The sequence below is a fragment of the Porites lutea genome, chromosome 13 (assembly GCF_958299795.1).
Source record: "Porites lutea chromosome 13, jaPorLute2.1, whole genome shotgun sequence".
Lineage (NCBI taxonomy): Eukaryota > Metazoa > Cnidaria > Anthozoa > Scleractinia > Poritidae > Porites > Porites lutea.
In genome coordinates this window covers 22,505,380-22,531,534 of record NC_133213.1, presented here as the reverse complement: position 1 = coordinate 22,531,534, position 26,155 = coordinate 22,505,380, and the positions used below count along the sequence as shown (strand labels likewise).

General features: G+C 39.3%; 1 protein-coding gene across 2 annotated transcripts in view; it reads right to left on the bottom strand.

Moving 5' to 3' along the window:
- Positions 1-667: 667 nt before the first annotated feature.
- LOC140923726 (uncharacterized) overlaps positions 668-26,155 on the bottom strand; it is a 28,213-nt gene continuing 2,725 nt past the window's right edge. The window contains exons 2-27 of one of the 2 annotated variants that reach the window (XM_073373799.1): positions 23,694-23,867; positions 18,403-18,472; positions 16,721-16,839; positions 16,381-16,428; positions 15,910-15,990; positions 15,303-15,361; positions 15,061-15,227; positions 14,593-14,634; positions 14,444-14,480; positions 13,580-13,698; positions 12,923-12,997; positions 12,298-12,351; positions 12,043-12,095; positions 11,075-11,192; positions 10,224-10,526; positions 9,434-9,895; positions 8,725-9,085; positions 7,576-7,730; positions 6,714-6,867; positions 5,666-6,231; positions 4,629-4,917; positions 3,548-3,661; positions 2,991-3,077; positions 2,510-2,596; positions 2,065-2,222; positions 668-1,671 (exon numbers count right to left, since the gene is read on the bottom strand). In XM_073373799.1, the coding sequence (XP_073229900.1) occupies positions 1,465-1,671; positions 2,065-2,222; positions 2,510-2,596; positions 2,991-3,077; positions 3,548-3,661; positions 4,629-4,917; positions 5,666-6,231; positions 6,714-6,867; positions 7,576-7,730; positions 8,725-9,085; positions 9,434-9,895; positions 10,224-10,526; positions 11,075-11,192; positions 12,043-12,095; positions 12,298-12,351; positions 12,923-12,997; positions 13,580-13,698; positions 14,444-14,480; positions 14,593-14,634; positions 15,061-15,227; positions 15,303-15,361; positions 15,910-15,990; positions 16,381-16,428; positions 16,721-16,839; positions 18,403-18,472; positions 23,694-23,767 (4,059 nt within the window). In that variant the 5' untranslated portion in view covers positions 23,768-23,867 and the 3' untranslated portion in view covers positions 668-1,464. The remainder of the gene's footprint in view (positions 1,672-2,064; positions 2,223-2,509; positions 2,597-2,990; positions 3,078-3,547; positions 3,662-4,628; positions 4,918-5,665; positions 6,232-6,713; positions 6,868-7,575; positions 7,731-8,724; positions 9,086-9,433; positions 9,896-10,223; positions 10,527-11,074; positions 11,193-12,042; positions 12,096-12,297; positions 12,352-12,922; positions 12,998-13,579; positions 13,699-14,443; positions 14,481-14,592; positions 14,635-15,060; positions 15,228-15,302; positions 15,362-15,909; positions 15,991-16,380; positions 16,429-16,720; positions 16,840-18,402; positions 18,473-23,693; positions 23,868-26,155) is intronic. The other variant, XM_073373800.1, reaches the window with a different exon arrangement.

Sequence of the window (26,155 nt, the reverse complement as noted above, 5' to 3'; positions counted from 1 at the left end):
TCCCAAATCGCGTCAATCATATTCTAAATTGCATCATTTCTGTTTTTAATCGCACCATCTTCGCTCTATATTGCATCATCTGTTTCAGGTACAAAAGGAGATAAAAAGCCCTTTTGTTTCCGCTTTTCAACAAACCGGCTGCTAGGTCTGTTTTTAATCACACCATCTTCGCTCTATATTGCATTATCTGTTTCAGGTACAAAATGAGATAAAAGGCCCTTTTGTTTCCGCTTTTCAACAAACCAGCTGCTAGGTCAAGTAGATAATGGTTTGGTACTGACTGAATTCTGCGATTTCAAAATGGCTGTAAAAAAGTGGTAGTTGAACTTGGTGTCGCGCAATTTTGGTCTGAAATCAAATCGAACTCGCGCATCCCACGCAAGACTTTAGACCAAACTGCACTCCACTTAGTTCAATTATCAAGTATCAAATTTACCCGCGCTAATTCCATCTCGTTAACATTGTCAAATTTGGGCGAATTTTTCTGGAGTTGAATTCTAAAGGACTATATCTAAGGTTAGAGAAAGAAAAAGAAAGTAGGCCCTGTGTTCACGTCCTCCTTAAAACGTGAGATTAGGAATTTTCACGTCGTAGTCGAGGAGTGACGGAAAAGAAACGTACAGAAAAGGCCAATAACGGCAACGAGGACGTAAACGAAGACAATGGGTTACGAAAAGGCATTCGCCATACACATTTTAATGAACTGTTCGTTCCCAACTAAAATAACAGTTAAGATATGGGGCGAGCTATAATACAGGGAGACGTATGTACGTAAAACAACTGCAGTACTGTATACAGCTATTTCGAGAAAGGTTGTCGGAAAAAGTGTACGCGACAATGCCCAAAGGTGCTGTGGGTGGTTTTGAGTTTATTGCTCTTCAAAGAAATTTAAAAGAATGGCACGAGAGGCCATGGAAAGCAACGAGAGTAAGTGTCAGGAACAGTGTAAGTTGATCATATCCCATAATACCGTTCAGGATTGTCGCGTGCACATTATTCTGACAACCTTTCTCGAAATAGCTGTATATCACAAGTGAATTGTCGCAACCAACGACTGTAAAATCTAGTGGAGCCATAACACTCCAATACTGTGCTTTTTTCTCTTATCAATGAGAAATTACGGCCTGAAGACTTTGAATAACTCGTAATACTTTGACCACTCTCTGTGTATGCGAAACTCACCCAAAAATCACCATGTCTAAATACAATTTATAAACCAAGCCTTCTCGTCTTATCCACGGTCTCCAAACAACAACGGCTGAAATTCACGATAAGTGGAACGCAACCGCGTTTTGTCCTAAGAGCTTGGCTCTACACAACATTAACTGATATGCTAAACACACACCCGAGGCCTCTCAATTCAATACATTTCAATACAATGTTACAGGCGAACTGTCTGTTAAATTCAGTAACTACAATATTCGGTTCTTGAAAGCACACAGAACACCGGCTGTAAAGTTCAGGTCAATGGCGGAAGAAACCGGCCGTTTGTGACGGAGCAGCCTGGTACGGCGATTGATAACGAACATGCGCGGGCCCCGAAGGACTGGTTACAAGGAACTGCGGTGAGCTGCTTGGCAACCGTGGCGGTGGCTGTGACGGAGAGGAAAGCTGGGGCGCGGCCGGTGATATATAAACCTGATGATGGTGTGAATGCCCTATTCTGTAATTCTAAAGGCAACAAGAACACACGGCAATAAGAAATTGAACACTAAAACCCCATTTACACGCGCTAAAACAATCGGCACGGCACGCCAAATTTTTGACACTGTGCTGACGATCTTAAGGCACGGCACTCCCAATTTTCGACGTGTATATGTATCGGTCCCAAATGTAATGTGGCACCAGTGCTCAAAATTTTAGGGGTGCAGAGACTACCCCCCGGAGGTAGTCTCGGCACGGGTAAACGAGCAACGGTGCCAAAAATTTGGCGTGCCGTGCCGATTTTTTTAGCGCGTGTAAATGGGGTTTAAATATGACTAGAGAGACCGTCTTCAGCGCAGTAAGGGCATAGAAATATAAAAATGAAAGGAACAAACAAACAACAACAAAACAAAGGCTTACCGGTTGATTAAATTGTGACAATAGAGACGAACGATGCGGAAGCGGCGTGGGACGTGCGAGCGTGGAGAGTGGGTGCGTGGAAGGTGGAACCACTGGAGTATTGACGTAGATATTGGAATTCGAGTTGCTATCGTCGTCTTCAATGTCCATGGCATCTCCTATACATGTGAAAAAACACACGATCAAAAATAATACTTATAGCGCATTGCCATTAAAAGGATAGAGCGAAACGGGAAACAAATATTTGCTGCCGCAAAACGCGTTTAATAGCGATATTGCGAGTTTCACTACCCAAGAATTACACGGGACCAACGCGGGAAATCCCGAAGGGGCAAGATGGTCCCGCAGCTTGCCGCTCGGGTGGCCCATAAGGACGCATGATTCGTTCAACTTGCCCGCTCGCGGATTCAGCCATATAATGACATGCTATTATAAGATAACATACCCGTTAGGTCTGCAGATTGGTTCGAAGAATCATTGCTACTGGAGCCTGGTGATCTGCCAATAACTATAGCAGGTCTCGATTTAGAATCTGAGGAAAAACAGAAAAATCTTGCGTAAAGCTCATTCCCTCTGCATGTAATATATTCAAAATGAAAACAAGTCGTAGCTGCACTGTAGTTCCTTTGAACAAACGAACGAAATTCTCAGAAAAAGAATAGTGTAGTTTTCTATCACGAAAATCTTCAGCTTCAAAATGATAGTCTGGTATTTAATAAGTCCGTTCATCATGTTAAACCACAGACAGGATTTCATCGCACAACGCGCGAATTTCAGACGGGCATTGCCCGGTGACCAAGTGTTGTTTGCAGCTCTGAATTATGCGACATTGCCACGTCGTAATCCCAAACTACTAGTAAATTCTGTTCCTTAAATTCAAGTCAATAAGTTTGACGCTAAAATGGATTGAAACAACACTTGCGCACCTTTCAGCAGTTGCTCCGAGATAAACGATGTCAGATTTCTCTCAGCTTCCTCTTTCTTCGTCACTAAATCGCGTTTTCTTTGTATTTCTGAAAGGACATAAGATGTTAAAAGGACAAAAGATGTTAATCACCGGATAATTGGACAAGTGAGTTAACAAAGTTACTTGCCCAACAAGTACAATCGACTTGTCCCAGGGTTTTCAACAAGATTTTAAGTAGGTGGCAAAAGCGTTGGAGTAAGTGGAGATGGAAAAACCTCTCGGCAAAGACGCGAGTTTCTGGAAAAATTTTGAAATCTGGGCCTCTTTGAATGCATTTCCAGCATTTTGGAGCAAAAATAGAAAACAGAACACGGACATCATTAAATCTTGGCTTTCCAAAGAAAATTAGGTGGCGAGTTCACGTGAAATTGCCGGCGACCGGTTCCTATTGCGACAGGATAGGACTGGGCACCCATCACGTCGGGATAATGGAGGTTCTTTGTCATAAAATTACCCTTGCTAGTGCATTCTTCTATAGACACAAGGGGTGTTCAGACTAAGGCATTGCGTACTAACCTCTTTTCAGGCGTGCGTCTCCATCACCAAACATCAATCCTTTTCCCTCAATCTTTGGATAACTCACTCTTCCATAAGCACTGTTTGGAGGCTTCGATGATTGCCTTAATAAATCTGTTGAATGTAAATAGGGTCCAAAATCAACGCACCAGTCGCCTTAACCACTCTCCACCTATCACTACTGGGGGTTAAGTTAAGCCCAACCGCTGCGACCAGGCGGTTTTTTTTTCTTTTTGAGAAGAGCGCTAGAGATATAAAGATATCAGGAAGAGCACATGCTCGACCGTTCATACATTGTCTATATGTTACAGTCGAACCCGTTCATACGGACAATGAAGAGACCATAGAAAGTGTCCGCATTAAAAGCGTGCCCGTTTTAAGCGGGTTGAATATAGAGAAAATGTACGGGATTTCTTTCCCCAGGGACAAAGTAAACTGTCCGTACAGCCCTCCAAGTTGCAGCCAGTTTGGTCGCCATGGCGCCTAAAATTTTGGAGCTGAGGACTTGATTCGAAAACAAGTCTCCCTAAACCAAAAGAGTTGGTTGCCAAAAGGCGACCAAGCAAAAACTTTAACTTGGAGGGTTGCCCTAATAATGAGGTGTCCATATTAAGCGGGGTTCGACTGTAAAGTATTTGCGGACGTAAATTTGACGCGCTTACAGATATAAAAATTACTCAACAGTGGAAATCCACCCTAAGAGCCTGTCTTTAAAGATACCAAAAATCTTACAAAACGGATTCACGATCTAAACGAAGATGCTAACCAACACCTTCGTTACACAGCATCGCACGTAACGGGCGGTTCTGTGGGAAAGCGATAAGGATTCCTATGGCGGCTTCGCAGAGAGTTCTCTTTCATTAAAAGCACCAGCGACGCAGCCTACGTTTGCTAATAAGGCTGATTTAGCAACAGAACGGGAACGTCATTTGACGACGGGAAAGCGCGCGGAAAGGACGAAACTCGACTTCCGGTGCCCAATTTGCCACTCTGTAATATTGGTCAACCCAGTTGTTTGATTTGAGCGCGCCGTCGTCAACTGACGTTCCTATTTTGTTGCTAAATCAGCCTATTCACTTACCAGACGACGACTTGTCCTCCAAATCAGGGCTGACTGGTTCCAATCTTGGCCCATGTATTTCTCCACTGTGGACTGCTGATCTGTGCACAAGCGAGCTGGCGGACGATGACGACACACTGAGATTCGGAAGTGACGCACTGAGGGATGACGACTTTATAACAGAAGAAGAGTATGTTGAAGATGGAGCGCTTGCAGGTGTTACCACAGTGGCCGGGTTTGGTGGTACAGGTCGGGGTAAATCAATAGACAGTCTGTTTCGAGAACGATTACGATACTCTAACAACGACACCTAAGAAAAAGGATAATGAGATCAATTTAAGTGTCTGTGAAACTGCGTGCCTACCCCTCCCCTTGGCCAACATTGTTAACGTTTGCTTTGGGGAGGGGCAGGTGGGAAGTTTCCCAGAAACCCAAATTAATCCAGAATTTGTATCAATAAAAAGAAGGTAGACATCAGCAGAAAATGCAATAATAATAATAATGTAAAATAAAAGGGATATGCCTATTACCAGAATGGTGGAAAATTTAGTTCTTCCTGATATGATAACTGGCCCTAAATGTTTCGTTTCTAGGTAAAAGTGCCTTTGAATTCTGCTGATGCAATCAGTGCAAAGTGGGCCAATTAACACAGATATACTAGTAAAGGTTAGAGAGTGCGCGCGACAATGATCAAAGGTTCAAACGCCTTTGTTCCAACGCTAAGCTTCGCGTAAGTTTCACGAGATAGATGGTCGAAACACGCGTGTTCAGATTACGAGGGGAAGAAGCTCAAAACGCGCGGGATCAAATTGGGTTCTGAGCATTCCATTTATTCTTAGTGGAAAACAAAATGAATACTAGCTACATACAAGCGACGCATGTGTAATAACAACCTGGAGATTAGGATTGCGGGCTCCTCTTGTCGTCCGCAAAAAGTAAAGTAATATTACCACCATTTTGGGATAGGGTGTATTAGGAGATCAATCTGAAGAATATGTTTGTCGACAGTGGGTCTTAAAGGGTTATCAAGCTCCATCAAAACACTGCAATATTCACACCTTTTTCTTTCCTGGCGTCCCAGACGAGTCAATGCTCTGCGAACACTGCACCACACACTGTCCAATCACAGGACCCGCCCCAGGCGAAACAGCACTTGACACCACAGGAATACCACCTCCAGGAGAGCCCGCAGGATTTGTACTAGTACTACTAACAGGGGAATTATTTACAAGTCTAGGGTCACTGGGTCTCCTTTGTAAAATTCCTGAGCTGCTTGTTGCTAGCGTGTCTACAGCGCTGTGCGACGAAAACGAAGAGTTTGCAATTAAATTCTCTCCAGCGCTAAGAACATGCGAGGTGCCAACTCTAAGAAGGGTTTCCTCCTTTGAGGAGAATTGTTCATGATTTGAAAGTGTGTTATCTTTATGCGGTTGTAAGTCATTCACGCTGTCTGCTAATACGATCTGCACTTGCTGCTCCAGTGTGACAGGCGAACTCACGATAAGAGGCTCGTCACAAAGTGAATCATTTGATAATGTTCGCATGGTTTCCTTAACAGGCTTTTCTGGTTCAAACGTCGTGCTCTGAAACTTCCTTAAATGTCTCTTTTTGAGTGGCAAAGGATCTGTGAATAACAAAGAACATTCGCAGAGATAAAACAAGCTATTTAAATACACCTCTTGTTGATCTCCTTTTATGATTGAATGTGCGAGAGTTTTAGCCCTACCCCTTGTGGAGAGGACCTTGCGTAAGCACAAACTATATTATATGGATTTGACTTCGTGGAAGGACGATGAGAGAGTCAAAGACACTGTTTTTCGGAGAGCGAAATATTGTAAGCAAGAGTTCAAAACAGGATTTAGACTAGAAGAGAGAGAAAACAAAACACACCGAGATTTTATTGGGAGCATTTTACAAAGTGTACACCACATGAATAAGACCCTTGGAACTCACTCCTATCCGGGACAACATTTCTTCACGTAGTGTGAGCGCTGTGGGCTTGGGCGAAGGGGTCAACTTCTTTAAGGGTAGCCGTCTTTCCAGGGAAAACTTTTCTCCATATACATATCAACAAGGCTTAAAATATCGCATGCATACAGTACTCACCAACTATCTTGGGCATGGTGTTTCTTCTTAGTGAAGAAGGAATTGTTTTTCCATTGACTGGCCCATTCAGGGGATTGCTTACAATAAGACTCAAGCCATTTGGAGGCTTTTCATTCGTCAGGTTTTGACTACAAAAATACTGAAATAACCACCGCTGAAAACAAGAAAGCAGAAAAAGGATAACTCATCGCTTCAAATACTATAAATTTATGGTTCTTGCTAAGATCCAAGTTTCTGGACATAGAGTGGTTTTCGTTTGAGTGTCGTAAAACCAAAACCAAAGTAATTACTCTGGCCAATCACATAGGACACAGACAATACATTGAACCAATCAAAACTCGAAGTAATTACATGTGGCTGACGCAAAGCGCGGGAAAATGCATGCGAGCGCGTCACAATTGGCTTTGGTTTTACTTCTGATTGGGTGAAAAGGTGGCGCGAATCTTTTAAGCCAATCGCATCGTGTAGAAAGTGCAAAACCAATTACTTTTCGACACTCAAATGAAAACCGCTCTATGCAAGTAGCAATTGAACAGCTAGGAATTTCTGGTTGTTTTGAAAGTCATCTACAGAAACTCAATGAAGCCTCTGCCTGTTGCTCTCTACTTTCTAAATGGCTGGAACAGGAGTTTAATGAATCGATTCTGAATCAATTCAAATGGTGTTGAAACGAAAACCATACACTAACACACACCCATTCTCTCAACTTCGATTTTTAAAAAATTTCCTTTGGACAAAAAGGTTATGGCAGCTGACAGAAATAAACCCCAACCTGAAACTAATCACATCAACACATCAACCACAAAACTATCTGTTTATAAGAACAGCATTCCTATTGGCTTCTTTGGCCCTTTTAGTTTACCTTCTTAAGTGATCCATAGAAAGGACTTGTTCTTGTTGCTCTTGGTCCAAACTTGACATATGCCACAGGACTGCCAGGTGCAGGTCCTGGACTGATTCTCTCACTAGCACAGCCACTGTATCCACTCATAACACTCTCCGCACTGGTTGGGGAGCCTGTGTCAAACAACGTGTTGATGTCGAATATTTCAACTTATGAAGCTTAACCCCTTCTTTAATTGTAAACAGTTACAAGGAAGGTGTTATATAGACTTGCTACAAGTGGACCTCTCGCAAATTCTTAAAAGTGATTGAAGCGAGCTTCAATGCATGAGGTCGCCCAGCGACCAAGCGAGCGACGAAGCCTCGAGGTCAACTTGTTTCGCCTGAATGGATTCAAGTCACATTATAAATTCACGCGGGAAACAAATGATTGACAGACGCTGTGTCTGGAGTGGCCTGAAATATCACTAACTGTCCTATTGGTCACTTGCCATGACGTCAAAGATAGAATTTTCGACCCGTGAATTTCGCGCCAAACAGGTACGAAAAGTCCTTTAAAATGGCATAACCAACCAGAAAAATTGTTAGAAGGTGTTATAATTAAAGGTCGACTATTATCCTCAAAGAAAAACGAGCCTCTCCATTTTGCGCCACTCTCCACTGTGTGAACACCCGGAACAGGCTTCACATCTATCTTAGGAAACATAGGTTTTCTTCGGCGGCTTCAAAAGGTACAGGTGTACATAGCGTCTGTGACCCCAATTACACAAATTTTTGAACGGACGAAGGGAAACTGCCCACCTACCCCTCCCCTGAGCCAAAATTTTGCCCTAAGTGAGAAGTAAGTGTAAATGCTGGCTTGGGGGAGGAGAGTGTGGGGAGTTTCCCAGAAAGGTGTAATGATCAATCCGCGGGTCCCATGTAAACGAAAGGCGAATCCGTGTAAGTTTTTGTCCGTTCAAAAATTTGCACTAACTCGTGTAAACGTGGTAAGTAGGTAGTGATTGCTAGATTTCGCTCCATTTTGTTTGTTTCGTTTCGTCCTAGTTATGATTAACGCAAGTGAAAAACATAACCGTTGTTTATTTTTTTTTTCTTTTGAGGTCGCAAGTTATTGAAAAGCGCCGTAAAAAGAATAGGTGACGAAGAAAATTTCCAAGGCATTTACCTGCAGTTGAGGGGAAGGGACTGGGTGTGTTTCTGCCGCTGCCTACAGAAACATTAATCTCTACCAAACACTCCGAAACTGAATTGCTATTCACTTCTTTGCTAAGCTGAGTGCTCTCTGTAGTACTGGTGCACAAGGATTCAGTTGCAGATGTTGCCACGTCAATTTTTTCATCAGGAACAGGGTCCTGAACGGTTGTGCTAGTTGCAACATTCTCGGCAGGCTTCAGGTTAAGCTCACTGTCGTCCACTGGTGTAACGGGAGAACTGGGTGTGGATGGTCCGCTGTTATCTGCTGGTTCTGTCGTCACCGTCGTGACATTTTCTTTGGTCAACATCTCCTTAGTCTCCTCATCTGCACTCTGAAATACACCAATCAAAATAATTACACGTAATCGCACCATGCCATTACTCAAAATAGCTACACTGCACGGCTCGAGGGCAAAAAAACCCCGTGAATTCCAGCTTGTCCTATGGGCAAGCAGTTCTCACATTTCGCTTCCCTGGGACTACTCCTTGTTCGTCTTTGTTAATGATTTTATTAGAGGATGACTTGCCTAAACCTTTGCTCATTGGGCAAGTAAGCTTTAAAAGTTACTTGCCCAACAAGAAAATCTATATGCCACGTAATACCGGGTGGGACTTTTTTCGAAAAGGGGGACAGTGAAAAGACCAAATCTGCCATGAATGTACCCTATGGACGATTTTACCTGTTTTTCATCCTTGGGGAATCTGAAGCTGCCGTTAGGTGACGTGGATGGCGTGGCGGAAGCACTGAATGACTCTGGAACCTCTGGTAGTGACGCTGCTGATGACACCTTGGGCGTGGTGGGTGTTGACGCTGTACTGCTATGTTCATCAGGAGACAGTGGCTCCGAAGAGCAACTAGACAACCTTGCACGCTTTCTTTTAATCCCTGGTGTACCTGTTCGTTTTTTATTTAACGATCGTTTCATACCCTTCATGTTCTTACTACAGAGCTTGTTGAAGGGCACCTCCTGGCTGACAGGGCTGACAAGTTCAGGTTTAACTTCTTTTTGTGATTGCTGCTTGCGTTTCTCTTTCTTTTCCATTTTCTCGAACTGTCTAAGGTAAGCTTCCAGTTTTCTTTCCTCTCTACTTTTCTTGCCCTGCTTTTCAGGGTTGTTCTCTATATCAGAGTCACTGTCACCCTAAAAGACAATAGCAAAAAGCAAAAATAAATCAGCCTTTTGCTTGAAAAAAAAAATGACTACGACAGGAAAAGGCCTAATTTCACATTGATAGAGGATGTAAACAAACGACTAAAAGATTTTCTTCTTTTTTCTAAGCCTAGTAATTCAACTCCACAAGAGTTTGCCAAAATTTGACAAAGTGAGTTGGGTTCAGCACGATGAAGATTAAGAGAACACGAATTTAACTCTTAAGCGACGTTTTTGCCACTGTCGCTGTTTTGGGATTTTAAGGTCCCTTGGGACTACATGTATTGTATCTGCGGGCAAGTATTACACAAACACACACCTGCATTCCATGACTATTGGCAAGTGATACTCTGAGTGGAGACATTTTCTGATGTGAGCCAGAGTTGCTGTCCTCGTCATGAGGCTTGAATCTCTTCTGGGTGTGGCCATCTTGGATCTCGTTCTGGAACCTGAGGTTGTACTTCATCACTGCACAGGAGTCCTGTTTACATGCACAGTCCAGGTTGCTACGATACTCTTCAAACTGGAACTCAAAGGGGATCATGATTTCAGCCCCTCTGGGTAAGGGAGCTGAAGAAAAGATGCCCAAACAGACCCTTCCATTGAGGAGAAAGTGCTTGACCTAAAAAAAATAAAACTACAATTAATTCTTGGGCCCTTGACTACTTAGGTCTACTTTAAGACAGTGAAACTCAATATGATGAACCCCTATTTGCAAAGTCTTCGATGAAACAAGTGGTATTTTTTGCCCCAGTAATAGCAAAATGTATGGAAAAGTACCTCACAATAACAATACCTTGTTATAGCAAACATACATGTGTTTTGCCAGTCCCTTGGCCCTTTGTTGTACTGTGCTCTACACTTATAAACTGCTCTCAATAAAATCATGATGCGTTGTGTTTTCTCTCCCTTTTAATTTAAATCCTGGTTTGAATTCTTCCTAAAAATTTCTCAACCCACTCTCCCAAAAAATAAACAACAGTGTGTCTCACTCTCTCACCTTACCACGTGGTCATGTTCATAATATTGCGCTTATGCAAGATTATCCCCACAAGGGAGGGGTATAGCTAAAACCCTCGCACAATACAGAGAACTCACTTTACCAGCTATCCGTGTGCAGTTAGAATGGAAATTAATGATCTTCTGTGCATCCTTATTCTGATTACTAACCTCCGAATTTGGTGAACAGGATCTTCTAACAAATCTTGCATCATTGCCATGAGTTCTAGCATCAACACACAGTTGTAAATGGTCCAGTTTGGAGTAATAGAATACATACGGGCTACATCTGTAAGGACAACAACAAAACACAATTATTGCAAGCTATAGATGGTCAAGGAGCCTTATCAAACTTAACTTGATCTATAAGGTAAATGAATCCAAGTATTATGTTGCTGTTCCAGTTACACCCTGTCCCATTTTTTTTCCCATAATTTGGTCTTAATATTTATCAAAATAATGCTGTTAGCAACCGCGCAATGATGTAAATTTACCTGACGTTATCAAATTTACTGGATGCAAACCTATCCACTGGGGAAGGACAGGAACAAGAGTCATATTAACTTAAATGCAAGGTGCCCTCCCCTCCCTAGCCTTTTTCACAAAAAACGACAAACAGTCAGTTGGGATTGTCAATGCCAGTGATAGTTACTTTTACATCTCAATGAGTCATTTCAATGAAATGATGGAAGACAATGCCTAAAGGTTTTTTTTGTCTTCACCAACAAAAAGACTAGAGTGTCTAGCCACACCCTGAGGGTTGGTCTGGCAGGAAATTTTACCTGAGTTTACTGCTTCGAAGTCTGATACTCAACCAAATGAGCTAACAGCCAGTCCATCTGGCTGAAACACACACTGCAAGGTTTCCCAAGGCTGTCCTTTACACATAGTGGCAACCCATAGCCCATAGACACCTAACATTGCTACAGGGCAGCTGGAAAATCTTAGTTTTTTTTCATAGAAATCATATGCTGGGCACCCTGGATTTTGCAAGTTCTGAGCACTAGGCTCCCTACAATTTTTTTCAGAGCACAGCCTTGTCTTGACCCATTGCCTTATTTATCTTTTCAACTCTTCTCACAACACGTTTAAGCAAAATCAAACAAACACACATACAAAGAAACAAAATACAATAATACCGTTTGAAGAAAGGGTTTTCAGCTTCAAATTTGGAAAGAAGCATAAGTTTTCCCTGAAATAAAAGAACAACATAAAATTACTAATAGTCTTACAAGTAAGGCTGTCTGAGGGATAAAATGCAGTGTAAAGAGAAGTTACATTTAATCTACTTGATTGAGCACCTTACAAATTTTACCATTTACCATAACAAGCCTAAAGGGAGGCTACTCAAGACCTCTAAAAAAGGACAACCTAAACAACACTGTCAGACTAACCTTGCACTGGATAATAAACTTGTTCTTATCCATGTCTTCTGTAGCTACAATGCCCTAAATAAAAACGACAATAATCAAGCTGAGATTTTAAGGAGCTGTGCCAAGAAATTTATAAAAATTCAGTTGGAACCGTCACCAAAATGAGTGGAACATAAAAATAACTGCTCAAAACATGAAAAGAAGGTTCAAATAACACGACAGATACAAAAGTAGGTATGGATGGACAAATGTGAAGACGATTAAAATGGGATGCAATTGTGTGTTTTGAAAACTTGCTAGCCTAGCAGCTTTTCCAAGTTCATTTTTGTTGTTTGTAATGTTTGATATAATACTTGGGAGACATTTTTGTTTGACATAAAGCTGTGATTTTGTCATTCACAAGTAATATCCCAAGTTCCTCAGTGAATAAGGGCGTGTAACTGGCATCTTTAACAAAATGAACTAGACAGCCATGACACAGCCCCTCGAACTAGGAGATCCAACACAGAACAAACTTAAATGAACCTTTTTTGCCACTTGATGTTTGAAACTCTCTTCCTGTACCAGATAAATCACATTAACAGCATAACCTGAAAATTTACAGCATCTTCATCTCCACTGTATGCGTAAAGCCAATATTACTTACCTTCTTGTTCCTTTGCACCTCTACTACTTTACAGAGCTGATCATCACCAGCAACTGCTGGCAGGTATCCATTTTCCTGCGAAAAAGTATTCCATTTAGTTCAGAGGACTTTGTGAACATTAAGTTCCAAGAGAGATCAATCTCAATTTTCTCTTAACAATAACAATGCAACATGAAGAGGAAAGGTGATAAGAATAAATAAAATGATCAGCAAAAGGAACATGAGTAGGTTGAAGATGATCCTCCGGGTGAACGTAGTCCTGAATAGGACTGTTGTTGTTGACAGTGACTGACATTTCAACAACCTGTGCGGTAGTCATCTTCAGACTCAAAGTGAGTTGTATCACGTCAGTTGATGGTATTTAACTCTGGTCACGGACCTGTGAGTAAACTAACTACTAGAGAACAAGGTCAGTCACTGTCAACAACAACAGTCGTATTCAGGATTATGTTCTGACACCTGGCCGGTCATACTCAACCTACATGTAATTATGAAATGACTCCTGGGTTCAAACCTTTCACAAAGAGAACATGCTTTGATCTTTTATCAAATTCTCTGGACCACTTAAGTTAATGTATGGAACTCAGTCTCGAGAATTAGGACGTGGATACCGGGGTTTGAAGGGTTAACCTGGCAAAGTCTGTTATTCAGCCTTACCTGTCCTGAGTTGAGTGGGAGCTCCTCAAGCTCCTTGCCGTAAATATTTTCCTTTACTTCTTCATAATGGTCATAAGAACTATAACTGTTCTCCCATGCTTCATTTGTGTCTTCATCAACTGGAGAAGAGAAAAAAACTTGAAATATAAGCCAATATATATTGCAAACACGTTTATTCAAGATTATTACGTCAGAAACATCTACAGAGAGCCAGCAGCTTAATTCCCCATCTCGCTCAAAACTACAACTGTAGGATAAACAAGACCAAATGTACAGTCAGCTCTCACTAGGATAGCCTGCAAGACAGCTCTCCATAACTCTCTTTTCGTTCACCCCTGGTGAATTCACTGCCTGCTCACATTATTCTCATGTGCCTTGCTTCCCTCTGCGCTTAAAATGGAGAGTTTGCTTGAAGGCTCTCGCTAAGACAAACATTTCAGGACTGATACGAGGCGCTCACCTTAGAGATGTACGTGTATCTGCCTTAAAAACAGTCAAGTAATAGCTGAATAACAGGGATTAACTCTAGTTGTCCATTATTACGGAACAGTCTATCTTCTAGAGGTCTTCTTCAACAGAAAGTTGGCAGTGGGTCTTGCAAACTATTTTGCAATAAAATCCCCTCTTTAGTACCATAAAAAATGTATTAACAACAAGGTGGAGACTATGTGTACATGATACAGTGAAGTAGGACACAACTGCAAGTTGAAATGCACTCTGAAAACTTTAGCTGCCAAAAATAGGAACTTTCGATTTTCTAGTCTAACAGGTGTTAGTCTCTGGCACCAAAGGGCCAGCTTCCAAACCAGTTTCCAAACCACTTTACAGTAATAACAGAAACTTTAGAAGAAAAGTGTAACTTACCAGGGACAAATCCTTGGGGAGGTTTTTGTTTCTGTCTCTGTATAAAAGAAAGAGGAAAGAAAGGAAAGTTTGATCAGAAAAGCCTTACCAGGAAGTTCTTTAACACATATCATTATTCTATTAGACAGGAAAGGGCATAAGGCACCTACCCGTCTTCTTTTGGGCTTCTTCTCTTTGTCAGTGCTTTCACCCTGTTGAATGTTATCAACATATCAGTCTTTTTACAATAAAACTTTTTGATGTTATGCATGTTGTAATAATATTCAAGTATCCTATGCTTGGGAAATCTTAATTAAAATTCACAGTGAGAGCATGCATGTAATAATAATAATAATAATAATAATAATACTTCAATTATCCTCTTCCCTTATGGAGCTTTGCAAGGATAATGAAACAAATAATGAAACAAAATGGAACATGACACAGTTAAAAATCCCAACTTGTAGGAGGCGAACCAGTTGGCTATTTTACAAGCGTGACTGCAGATTTGAACTCTGGACTACTGAGAACAAATTCCAACTAGCGTTCAGGGTATCAGACTCACAAGTCCAGTGCTCTAACCACTCAGCCAAACTGCCTCCTGATATGTAAAGCAAGACAGAAAAGAACAAACATACCTGTACAGGAGGAATGTTCTGGTCTTTAACCGTAATCTTGTTTGGCCCTCGCTTTCGTTTCTGGCTAACTTTGGCTGTCAGGGTGATTCTTGTCGGTGTATTGGAGATGGCAGTGTAAGAAGGAGTTTCTCTGTCTTCTTCACTATCTTCATCATCGTCGTCATCGTCTGGACAAAGAATACGCATGGTTGGAAAAATCACATACTCTTTTTTAAACAAGAGGCAAACTGTCAAGGACTTACCACTTTGTTCCTCTCTTTTACGCTGCTGGATTGCGCGAGCTCGCTCTCTGTCCAGTGTTCTATAATGGACAACAAAATACAGTGAGTCAATTCTTCGCTGATTCAGAGCACTATCTTAATTTCTTCTCTCACCTCTGTTATTCGGTTTTTACACATCATTGCTGTGAAGATCTGTGCATAAAACTGCTTTTCTGAAGAATTACTTCCTCTATTGTTCATTTCTTTACAATTTACTTTTACTACCCTGTTAACTTCAGTTTTCATTCAGCATGATTACAGACAACAGTAATAGCTACCTTGCCCTACCATGAATAGTTATGTATACTATCTACTTGTTGAGAAAATCTGACTACACTGCCAAAAAGCGAGCCTAAAAATAGAACAAAGACATAGTTCCTTAAAGTCACAAGATGTTTGTATGATGGGTGGCACAAACTTGGCCCCAACAACACAAACGCCCTTAAAAATTTGGGGAGCTCTTTCTTTGCTTGCTTTGACAAAACTGTGAAAGGGTCCATTAACCAGTCATCTATCTAGCACACTTGAGTTTATAGGTTGCATTAGGGAAAGTTACAGATGCCTTTATCAAGAAAGCCTACAGGTGTACCTTGGCTGGCACTGGTCACAAAGATAGTTTTCTGGCACTGCGTCAGAACTGATGCCCATGCATTCAATGTGTTGCCACACACTGCAAAGCATCAAAAAGACAACCATTACATTACATCCTCTTTCAAAGTGACGGGTAAAAAACAATGTTTACAATGCAAGAAGGGTCTCTTTTTTTTAGCTCATGACCAAAGAAACAGCCTAAAAATCGCAAGAGCAATAAAGATTATCCTAAGTAGTATAATGTAAAACGGCAGGTTGTAATATAGGGGTCTACAACAATTGTGTTCTTAATAAATACACAAACGCCAAGAAAAGCTGGGTGAAGCAATAATAAGATTGGCTTCTAATCTTAGTGTCAAAGTTTCGTTTTTAAACAGCTGTTTGCAAAAGCTGGTTAAGCTCTATAACGGCTAGAAAACACACTGCAGCCATGTGTCTCTATTGGAAAACTATGACAGAAGAAACCAACCTGCACTTGTCACAACAAATCATATAACCATCATCATGATCAAAGTCACTGCAAAGAAAGAAACAATTGTGACTCAGAATGCTACATCGGGCAAATTTAACTGAAGATTAACATCATAATGTAGAACTGTGTAAAACCATGATCTCTACTCTGACACATCAAATCCAAGCACTACCTTTTTTTCAACCCTTAATAAAATGACTTATAAGAACTGATCTCATGAATGGTAGAAACCTTTTCTCTTATAACCCACAATTTATTTGAATTATTTTGTGGGACCAACAACAATATGAATCTGAAAAGGGTATGAGAAGACCATGATTCAATTCCTCAGGCCTACCATATACATCGCGTAACACCGTCATCCTCCTCGTCTTCATTTCCAGTATCACCATCCTCTGGCCCAGGGCTGTTGGAGTCAGGGGGCGTCATGGGTGGCGGCTGCCCATAGTTATGATCCTTGAATAAAAAAAAATGATAAGAGAAAAATAATACATGTAAGATATGAAGTGGAAAAGATAACAGCAATATTGACCGAAAAGTAAGGACCATCAAGCAAACTACAATAACCAGTGCCAGACAAAAATATGCTCAGTGGCTTTTAATTGAATGGTCAGATCATAAGATTTCATTTCAACCACAGACTGAGAAGATAGAACCACCTTGCAAAGCATAACAAAGAGTAACACAGGAAAGTACTGCACAGTAGCTTTTATTTAAATGGTCACACAATAGGATTTCATTCACAGACTCAAAAGTTGGAACCACCATGAACAGTATAATAAACAGTACCACAGGAAAGTACTGAGCTTTCACTTAAATGTTCACACTTAAGGATGATTTCATCTGCAGACTCAAAGTTAGAACCACCTTGCAAAGCATAATAAACAGTATCACAGGAAAGCACTGCTCAGTAGCTTTCACTTAAATGGCCACACTTTAGGATTTCATCAACTGCACAGACTCAAAAGTCAGGGTCGTGTTCTACAGCATCATAATAAACTTGTTTTTAACACTCACTAAGGTTTCATTGTATCAATCTGGGGGTTTCCAATCTTCAAGGATACTTTATAGTAAAATAATTATTTTCATTTTCACGCAAAATGAAAAACAACTGGGTGGAATTAAAAAACTGCAGGCACATAAATTTGTACTGCTTCTATGAATGAACTAAATCCCTACATGAAGAATTCAATTCCAACTAAGTTTTGAAAAAATAATAGCTCTTACAAGTTGTATGCTCTCCAGATGAGGATTTTACCACTAAGTATAACCACGCCAAATAATACATCCTCTTTTGTCCATTTTGCTACACAAAAGGACTGACACAAAGCAAAATATTTTTTTCTACAGCTGGTCTCTTTACACTTAAATAGCCGACCAATAAAAGGGGTGTTTTAATAACAGCTTCGTAATCAAACCAGCAAGCGAGTATTAATAAGGTTTTTAAGTGAGGCAATATTGCTCATGGGAAACAGGACGTACACATCAAGATAAATTTTTCTCCACTGCATACTGGCCTAGTGTCCATAATCCGATATTTCATATTTTGCATTACTCTACATTAGCAAGATGACATATGAATCTCTCTCTTCTGTCATTTTCGTAATGCTAGAACAAGATCTACCATGCTGCACAGGTTAATAAATAAAAGAGCAAGTGTAAAAGGGAATTTGAAGACTGAACAATAATTATTATTATGAGAGTTGTCAGATCAGGACATGACAAGTACAAACAATAATATTAAAATATGCTTGCCCAACAATATTGTGTTTTCAAGAGTATTCTGACATTTTTTATTTCCACCACATTAAAAATGCTTTTTAAACAATTAGCCTTAAGCCATGAAAAGTTTACCTTGAAAGAAAGGATTTTACAACAAAATGTTTGTGATATAAATAATAACAGTTATGCAGGCTGCACAACAGCCTCAGAGAAAGCCATAAAATACTGCTTTATTTGAGTGAAGAAACTCAACAGCCTTGATGCCCAAGTGTTCTGTTTAACATTAATCAAGCTTACCATGGGTATATGCCGGATGGATGCAATACTGGGCATTTTGGGTGCAGTGCTAGACTCCGCAGGCTGTGGACTGTTGATAGGAAAGAAACTATATCAGCACAAAATGGCCTTTTGTTAAACAGTCTTTGTATTTCTAACTCACTACCCTAGACATAAATGTACACCTTAATAATTGCCATAGAACAAAATATCACAAAGAACATTCCATGTTCTAGTTGTTAATTCCTGAGAAATAAGCATTACCATACAAAAGCTCTGGGAAAGCGATTTCATTTGAATGATGACATAGAGTGAGAAAATACATGTAATAATATCACCATAACATGGTCTAGGAGAAAAGGGGTTTACTACATACAAGTAGTAATACCTTCTTCGCACAGACACCACAGGGACAGACCCAGGTACCTGTGTTTTAAGCTTAACTTTCAAAATTGCATGTTGCATTGTAAATTGAATTGTTCATGAATCTTATAATGCAACCCAGATGATCATTTACAAGTCTTTAACAGACACAGGAGTTTATGAAAAAGGGGTCTAAATGACTTGGGATTTGATGTCAAATTCTGGCTTGTTTATCAGACACAAGGCATATTGGAAGAACCCAAAAGTTTATCATTAAGTTTACACTTGGGTAATTTTTCTTTAGTTGTATTTACTGTAATATTAAGAAAGGAATTAGAGACCTCAAGATACACCGTTTCCATGTACAGGTATGGGTATTACCCATACGCGTCTTGCCTCTTACTTCAGAAGAACGGGTAGACTACCAGTATCACGTCTGGGAAATCATGGTTAAATTTTGTATAACCATGTGGCACACATGGTCGTCTACACCTAATACCCGGAGAGAGAAATGGTGTATCTTAAGGTCACTAATCTGAGCTACCAAGTATCTTCAAAACCAAAAGAAGGACCCAAAAACAAAGAGAGAGATAGGTCCTACCAAATGAAGGTGATTGCAAGGAGAAAACAAAAGAATATCACAGGAAGCAAACTTTTAATCTCAAACTCAAAGTATTGACTTTTGTCCACAGATTCATATTTACAAAAGCAATGCTTTACCGCACTGAAGTCATGAATGATTAGATAAATGCACACACAGCAACAACAACTTTATTTCAGTATTCCCATGTGAGTACATAATTACCTCCATTATTTATGTCATAAATCTTAAATCAAAATAAAGGCTATAATTCATTCACAAACTAAAATGCTAGTCTCGCCTTTCTTAGCAAATCAGTTGACATGCAGTGCAGTAATTGGCATGTTACAGAGATGAAAAGAGAAACGGAGGCAGTTGTTAAACACACCCTAATCAGCTGGTGATTGAGATTTGAAAGGAGAAATGCTAAAGGTCTGTTAGTTTTGGCACATTTACTCAGTGATGAGGAAGGAATGTTTTTTTTTTCAGTAAATGAAATTTACAGAGTCAGGCAAATGCTTTGCTACACCCCCGCCATATTATCATAATATTACCTTTTACATAAATTAACAGTACTTTATTTTAAGGTAAATAAACAATTTCCCCTGATTCACCTTTAACTCAGTAACTATGAAAAGCTCAAAACTTTTCTGCTTGGGTTAAACCTAACAGAAGACAAGTACACTTTACCGAGCCACACAACACTAAAGCAGTTCTTCAACTGCGGTGCACGCCCATAAAACTCAACATGGTAATATACAGTTTATCTCTAAAACGGTGATAACGCAGTCACTCTTGCAGGTGATTACAACAAGAAAACACGATCTTGAAGTCTTGGCTTGATGGACATGAGGAGAATTCTGATGCATATTATGTATTAAAGCTCCATGTATTATACAAGCAATAACAGTTGTGGGTAAATCCGACTAAGAATAGGGACAGCATGGATGTCGCTATAGAGAGCTATACACGACTTAGTAAGGAGATGAAACCATATTTCAGTAGATTTAGTGAGTATGTGAAAGAACTCTATTGTATGTTGTAAGCTGATCACCAGCCCAAAGTACTGTCAAGTTACAAATACATGCTGCAAATGAAATTTGTCTGAAGCGAACATCAAAATATTCCTCATTCACAAGATACACAATGAGACCACAGATTGGCATCTTTATGTAAAATGTACTCTGTATATTTGTATATTTTCATCCTTTAACAAACACTGATTAGAAATAAAAAGAAAACAGCTATATAGGATGCAGAAAACAGAAGAGTAACACTGTCTGAAGACTTAACTTTTCTTGATTTGTAATAAGCTATATGTGAATGCCATGACCATCTTATTCTTTTCAACATGATGCTTCTCAGGCTTACAAAAATCTTCTGAAGGTAAAACAGGCCATCTGCCATGCATGTTATAGATAATAAAGCCTGTCAAAAACATATACATAGCTTTTTTATACATGAACTTTGCATGTGGTGGCTTTCTTAGCATGAATCCCCTCTGTAAAAAATTTTCCTGTTGTATGTGAAGGTCAAACGGCAACCCTAATTTTAAACTCATACAAAAGCATTTAGATGACAAGTAGAGGCAAAGGGCAAATAAAATCACATTACTTTACATTCCTATCTCTCAATAAGCACATATCACCTTACAGTAATCATAACATTAATTATGAAACAAAATCTTTGAGACAAAGGAATGTGACACGCCATAAGAACATTATAACCCTACAAATAGACACAACAACAAACACGTAACAGGAAATCAATTCATGAATGTTCTCCATCAAATTTTTACAATCCAGATTTACTATCACCCTGCTAATGTAAAGTGGAGTTAGATTCCTATTTATTGCTACTACGTGCGTTTACCAAAGTACTTGAGTGGTCTAAAACTAAGGATGTCAACAGGCACAGTGAAATAAAGTACTGGATAAACTCTTAAATATATTTTATAAATTGAATTTGACAATCTGAGTGTCCAATTCTTCATCATAAAGTCAAACTAAAATCGTGGTTTTGTCATTTGCCATGTGTAGCATCATCTCATTAAACATCATCGTCCAACTCAGTGAAAAAAAAATAATACAAAGCAAGGGTGTGATCCCTCCTAAATGGATTTCTGGATTACTTTTCGAAAAGCCATTTTCCATGAACTGCTTTCTTGAAGAATTACTTAATGTTACTTAGTCTGAGATGTCTAAGAATCACACAATTACCCATTCTTGCAGAAGGAATCTTACGGTCATTAGTTTTATAACAACAAAAGAAAGTTATGACTTCTGAAATAACAAAAGACTTAAAGAAATCCCTGCTGAGTTTGCAACATAAACTGCTTACAGTATACCACTGAAATTATCATGCCAGTCAGAAACAGAAGACAAGTATAGACTTAAAGACTACCGTAGGTTTAACAAAACGAAACCCACTGAGCAACAGACTGAAATAATACTTTCTTGTTGAAGATGAGGTGACATAAATGTTTTCAGGCTACAAGTGGGTGTAATATGGCTTTGTTCATTCAGTCTGAGAACAAAATCCACAAAGATTTCAAGGTGTAAAGCAATGCTTATTAATATAAAATGAGAAGTACAATGTGCTCTGCACCTGTAGCTAAAGGTCCACTCAGTTCCAAGCAACATAAAAGCTAGCAGCATTTTTTTTCTACCAGAAATTTTTCAAACATTTTGCCCTTTCTTAAATATGTGTGGCCGTACTTAAGAAAAATAAATAACATGGTTGCAGCCACTGTGTAATTAAACATAGGATCTGTTATATGTATTGTAGCCTATACTCAATACTCAGTTGGTTTTCACTTACTTTTTAAAATTATAAACCTTTTGTTTAGTGTTACCCTGTAAAAGTCATAATAAATGCTCAATTTACTGACTCCTGCTAGTGGATATTCAAAGTTTACTACTTGAAAACATCCGAAATCCTGTCCTCTACATGACAGACCAGTTAACTATTCACTGCTCCTCTACTCTTGAACTGTCTAAAGGTTTTGCTTTCTTTCAAGAATGGTAACCACAACGAAGCCATTTTATCAACCACATGGTACAAAAAATGAAACACATCTGCCATTTCTGTGATGGCCTTCTTTTCAAATCACATGTTTGAGATCAAACACTACAACAAGAAGGGCCATTGTGGCTCAGAGACAACAGCATCATATGAGGCTTGTGACAGGAAAGCAAGCTTGTCCTTTGAGGGGTGTCAGAGTTTATTGCGCAGAATACATGTGTTAAAAGAAAATTGAACAAGTTGAAATTAAACAACTCTGACTTGTTGTAGGAGTGTGGGAGTGAATGCAAGATTTCAAGGCAAAAACCCTCTTTAAAATATCTTGCCAGCTTTTAACACTTGATGTAGAAAACTATGAGCTCCCAACTGGATACAAGATTCAGGTGATTTTGGATACCACAAAGCTAGTTATACACTGTAACTGCCACTTATTGTTGTAAGCATCTTTCAACAACAGTTCTGTAGTTCAGTGAGTATAAGTTTGCATGCAAAAGGCATGAAATGTCTCTTTCCACCCTAATGTAGACCATATCTTTGGCCTCTTTTTCAAATTTTGTCCTGGCACTTATCCATTCGTATGACAACAAGTCATCATTCACCAGCAAATTAGACTTATTTCTATATAAATGGTTGTGCTGCACCAGGCCTTGTGCTGATAACGAGAATTGGAGCAACAAGAAAATTAGCTATTTGATGGCTTGATTCAGGAACTGATTAGATAAGAAAACAAATTAAAAGGTGAAACAGTAAAAAAAGCCTTTCATTACTACTGGTTCTCTTTCCAAATTATCTTACTTTTTCTTTCAAAACAAAGAGTGAACTTGACATAAGTTCAAGAGTCACTTATATAAAGGGCCTCACTCCACCCACCCATTTAATAATGCCAAGCACAAAACTTGGACAGACATTCAAAAGATCGCATCTTTTTTTTAAAAATTTACTTATTTGGGTCTTAGCAATTTGTGTCTTAGCATTGGCTTAATGTGAGAACAATCAACCCAAAAATTATAGCATACAAGTAGACCATTTTACAGTTATGAGCATACACTAGTGTAGTACCCTAGCTAGCCTCTGAGTGAACGTGATGGTGAGGGTGACCTTGTTTTGGTACAAACCTTTTTCCTTTCTTATGAAAATCATGCTAAAAATTACTAGTTAGCATAAGAATAACATGGATTAACATAATAAAGCAGGAGGGGTTGTATCAAAACAAGGTCAACCCAAGCCTCGTTTGCCCCTTGAACTGTACACTGTAAAATGGACTATTGGCCATTGTATTGCATTGACATATAAAACTGGCCATAAGGTAGAAAGAAACTGGACCATGGACATACAGTGTACTTACTCTGATCCAGCAGTCATGGGCTTGGAGATAGTTAAGGGACTGGGTACCGTTTCTATCAGAAGGTTGACACTCATTACTTTTTAACAGCATGTTTTGTCAGGGAATGGAAGCTTAACCACCATTAAATGTGAAGCCATGATTCCCAACTGTGCTTGGCAAACCAACCAACCAAACCTTGAAAATGCAAAAGCAAAGCAAGCACAAATCAAAATTTATTTTCTGTTTCACAGTTTCCCCATGTAAAAGGTCTTTTCATTTTGAAACTCTTTAGTTTCCGCAAGTCAAGACGTCAAATAGACTGGCCACCCCCTCCTGAGGATAAGACAACGCTTGAAAAACGCTCCCTGCCTTGGATCAGGAAGACAAGGCTTGATTCAGAAGCTCAAAAATGGGAGGGGGGATGTGGGGGGGGGGGGGGGGGGGGCAGCTGGGGGGAGAGTGTTAAAGCTACACTGTAAGCAACCTCTTAGCGTGAAGGCGCACAAACAAAAGCAACCTTTCTATAGTCTATTTACGATGTTTAATACTTAAAGTGCTGCTTCGAACTCAATATTAAAGAAAACCCATTGAACCAGGGCTATTAGGGACCTTAAAATCCAACAAAAGTGACCACAATGAGAATATCAAACAAAGAAGCAATATGTTTAAAAACAGCAACTTTATGCTTGAAAAATATTTATTTTGTACATCGTGTTGTCCTCACTGCAAGACAACCTAAAAATGCCTTATTCCACATTTTATGGAGTATGTTTACAAACAAAGGACAAAAAAATAAATTAATCTATCTCTAAAGTTGGACATGATTCTTAGGAATCCAGCTCCGGGAGAGATCACCTACATTTGACAAAGTGAGTTGGAATAATCATAATGGAGATTCAGATAGAAAAAAGAGACAGGAAGTCAGTTATTTCAGGCTGGGGATCAGGGATTTTGTCTACACTGTAGCCATCAGAACTAGAACAATGAAAGGGTGACAACACAACAAATGCCAAATACCCAAGTACTTTTGCCATTTTGTTGCCTACAAGTACCTTAGACTTGGGTGAATGCTCTGGAAAACAACTGCTCTAAAGAGCACTTCTGCAGTCTTTGTGACAGTACTTTTCAAACAGAGGTATGACTTTTGATATTTCAATGATAAAGTACAAGTAAATTGGAAGTATTGCAATAAAAGCTTGTGAGCAGGAATTTCTTGGGAGCACATTGACCACCCTGTAAAAAGGTGAATAAAACTTTCATGTATGTGGGATGAAGCTCCAATTCAGAGCAAGTTAATTAAAACTACTGAGCAGCAATTTGCAGTGGCACTTTTTGTCAAGCTGCAACAAAGCGCTTTTAGCTTAAGAGTCTCTGAATAAAGTTAATAAAAAAGTGTGACGATTCAAAATGAATTGTTGGGAAGTGCCTTATCATTTCCTACGACAATGTATGTCACACTGTACAAGTGGTTCTTGGTTTTTTCTTCTGAGATTCTACAGTAAGGTTATTCATATAGATTTCTATTATAATGTGCTATTTATATGGACAATTTCTTATTGGAAAATTTATAAAATTAATGCAAGATTAAATTTTCAGAACTCCTGGCAGGAAAAATGATGCAGTAAAACATCTGCCATGGAATACTGTACTTTTATAGACAATGTACACATGTACAAGAATAAGGATTTGTGTTCTAACTATGGGGCTTTACGATGAAGAGAAACCAAGATCTTTCATTCAGTTTACTTGTCGAATGATTTATTTCCACCAATAACATAATGTGCTCTTTGTCATCTTTTGGACAATACATACATGGTGTAGTTCACGCAAATTTAAAATATTATACCTTATCAAACTGAAAGAAACCACTATGGTAGTATAAAAACACAACCAAGTGGTTATCAAGAGATAGGATCGATGATCTCAGTGCAATACAGAACTTGAGAAATGAGAAACTGAATAGGCCGAACACTAGATTACCACCGATAAACCCTTGTAAAAATAACATATCTTTATATTGTTTTCAACTTGCACCAAAAGCAATACAACAAAAAGCCATGAACAGCTATCATTCAAGGTTGAAAAAGAGACAAATCTGGGCATAGAATGTAATTTCATACAAAATGAAACAGTTTCAAAGGAAGAAAATTGAATATTTTCTGCAATAAATACAACATGAGGCAACTAGACTACCTTTGTGATAATGAGGTGAATATAAATTCATGGAATTGCAGGAGACAATTATAAATAATAATGAATGGAGGCATGTGCACTGTTGTAGCAGATATGTATAGATATAATATGTATACACGCAGCCTACAGAAGATCAGAAACAGGAAATTTAAAAATAGGTGTTCTTTACATAGAGTAGGTTTACACTGGCCACCAAAATACAAATACACTGAAAGTTTCTAAAGTCCATGATGCAAGGACTGTCAACAAAATAAGAAAACATTCTTGCTATTTAAACAACACATGTCCAA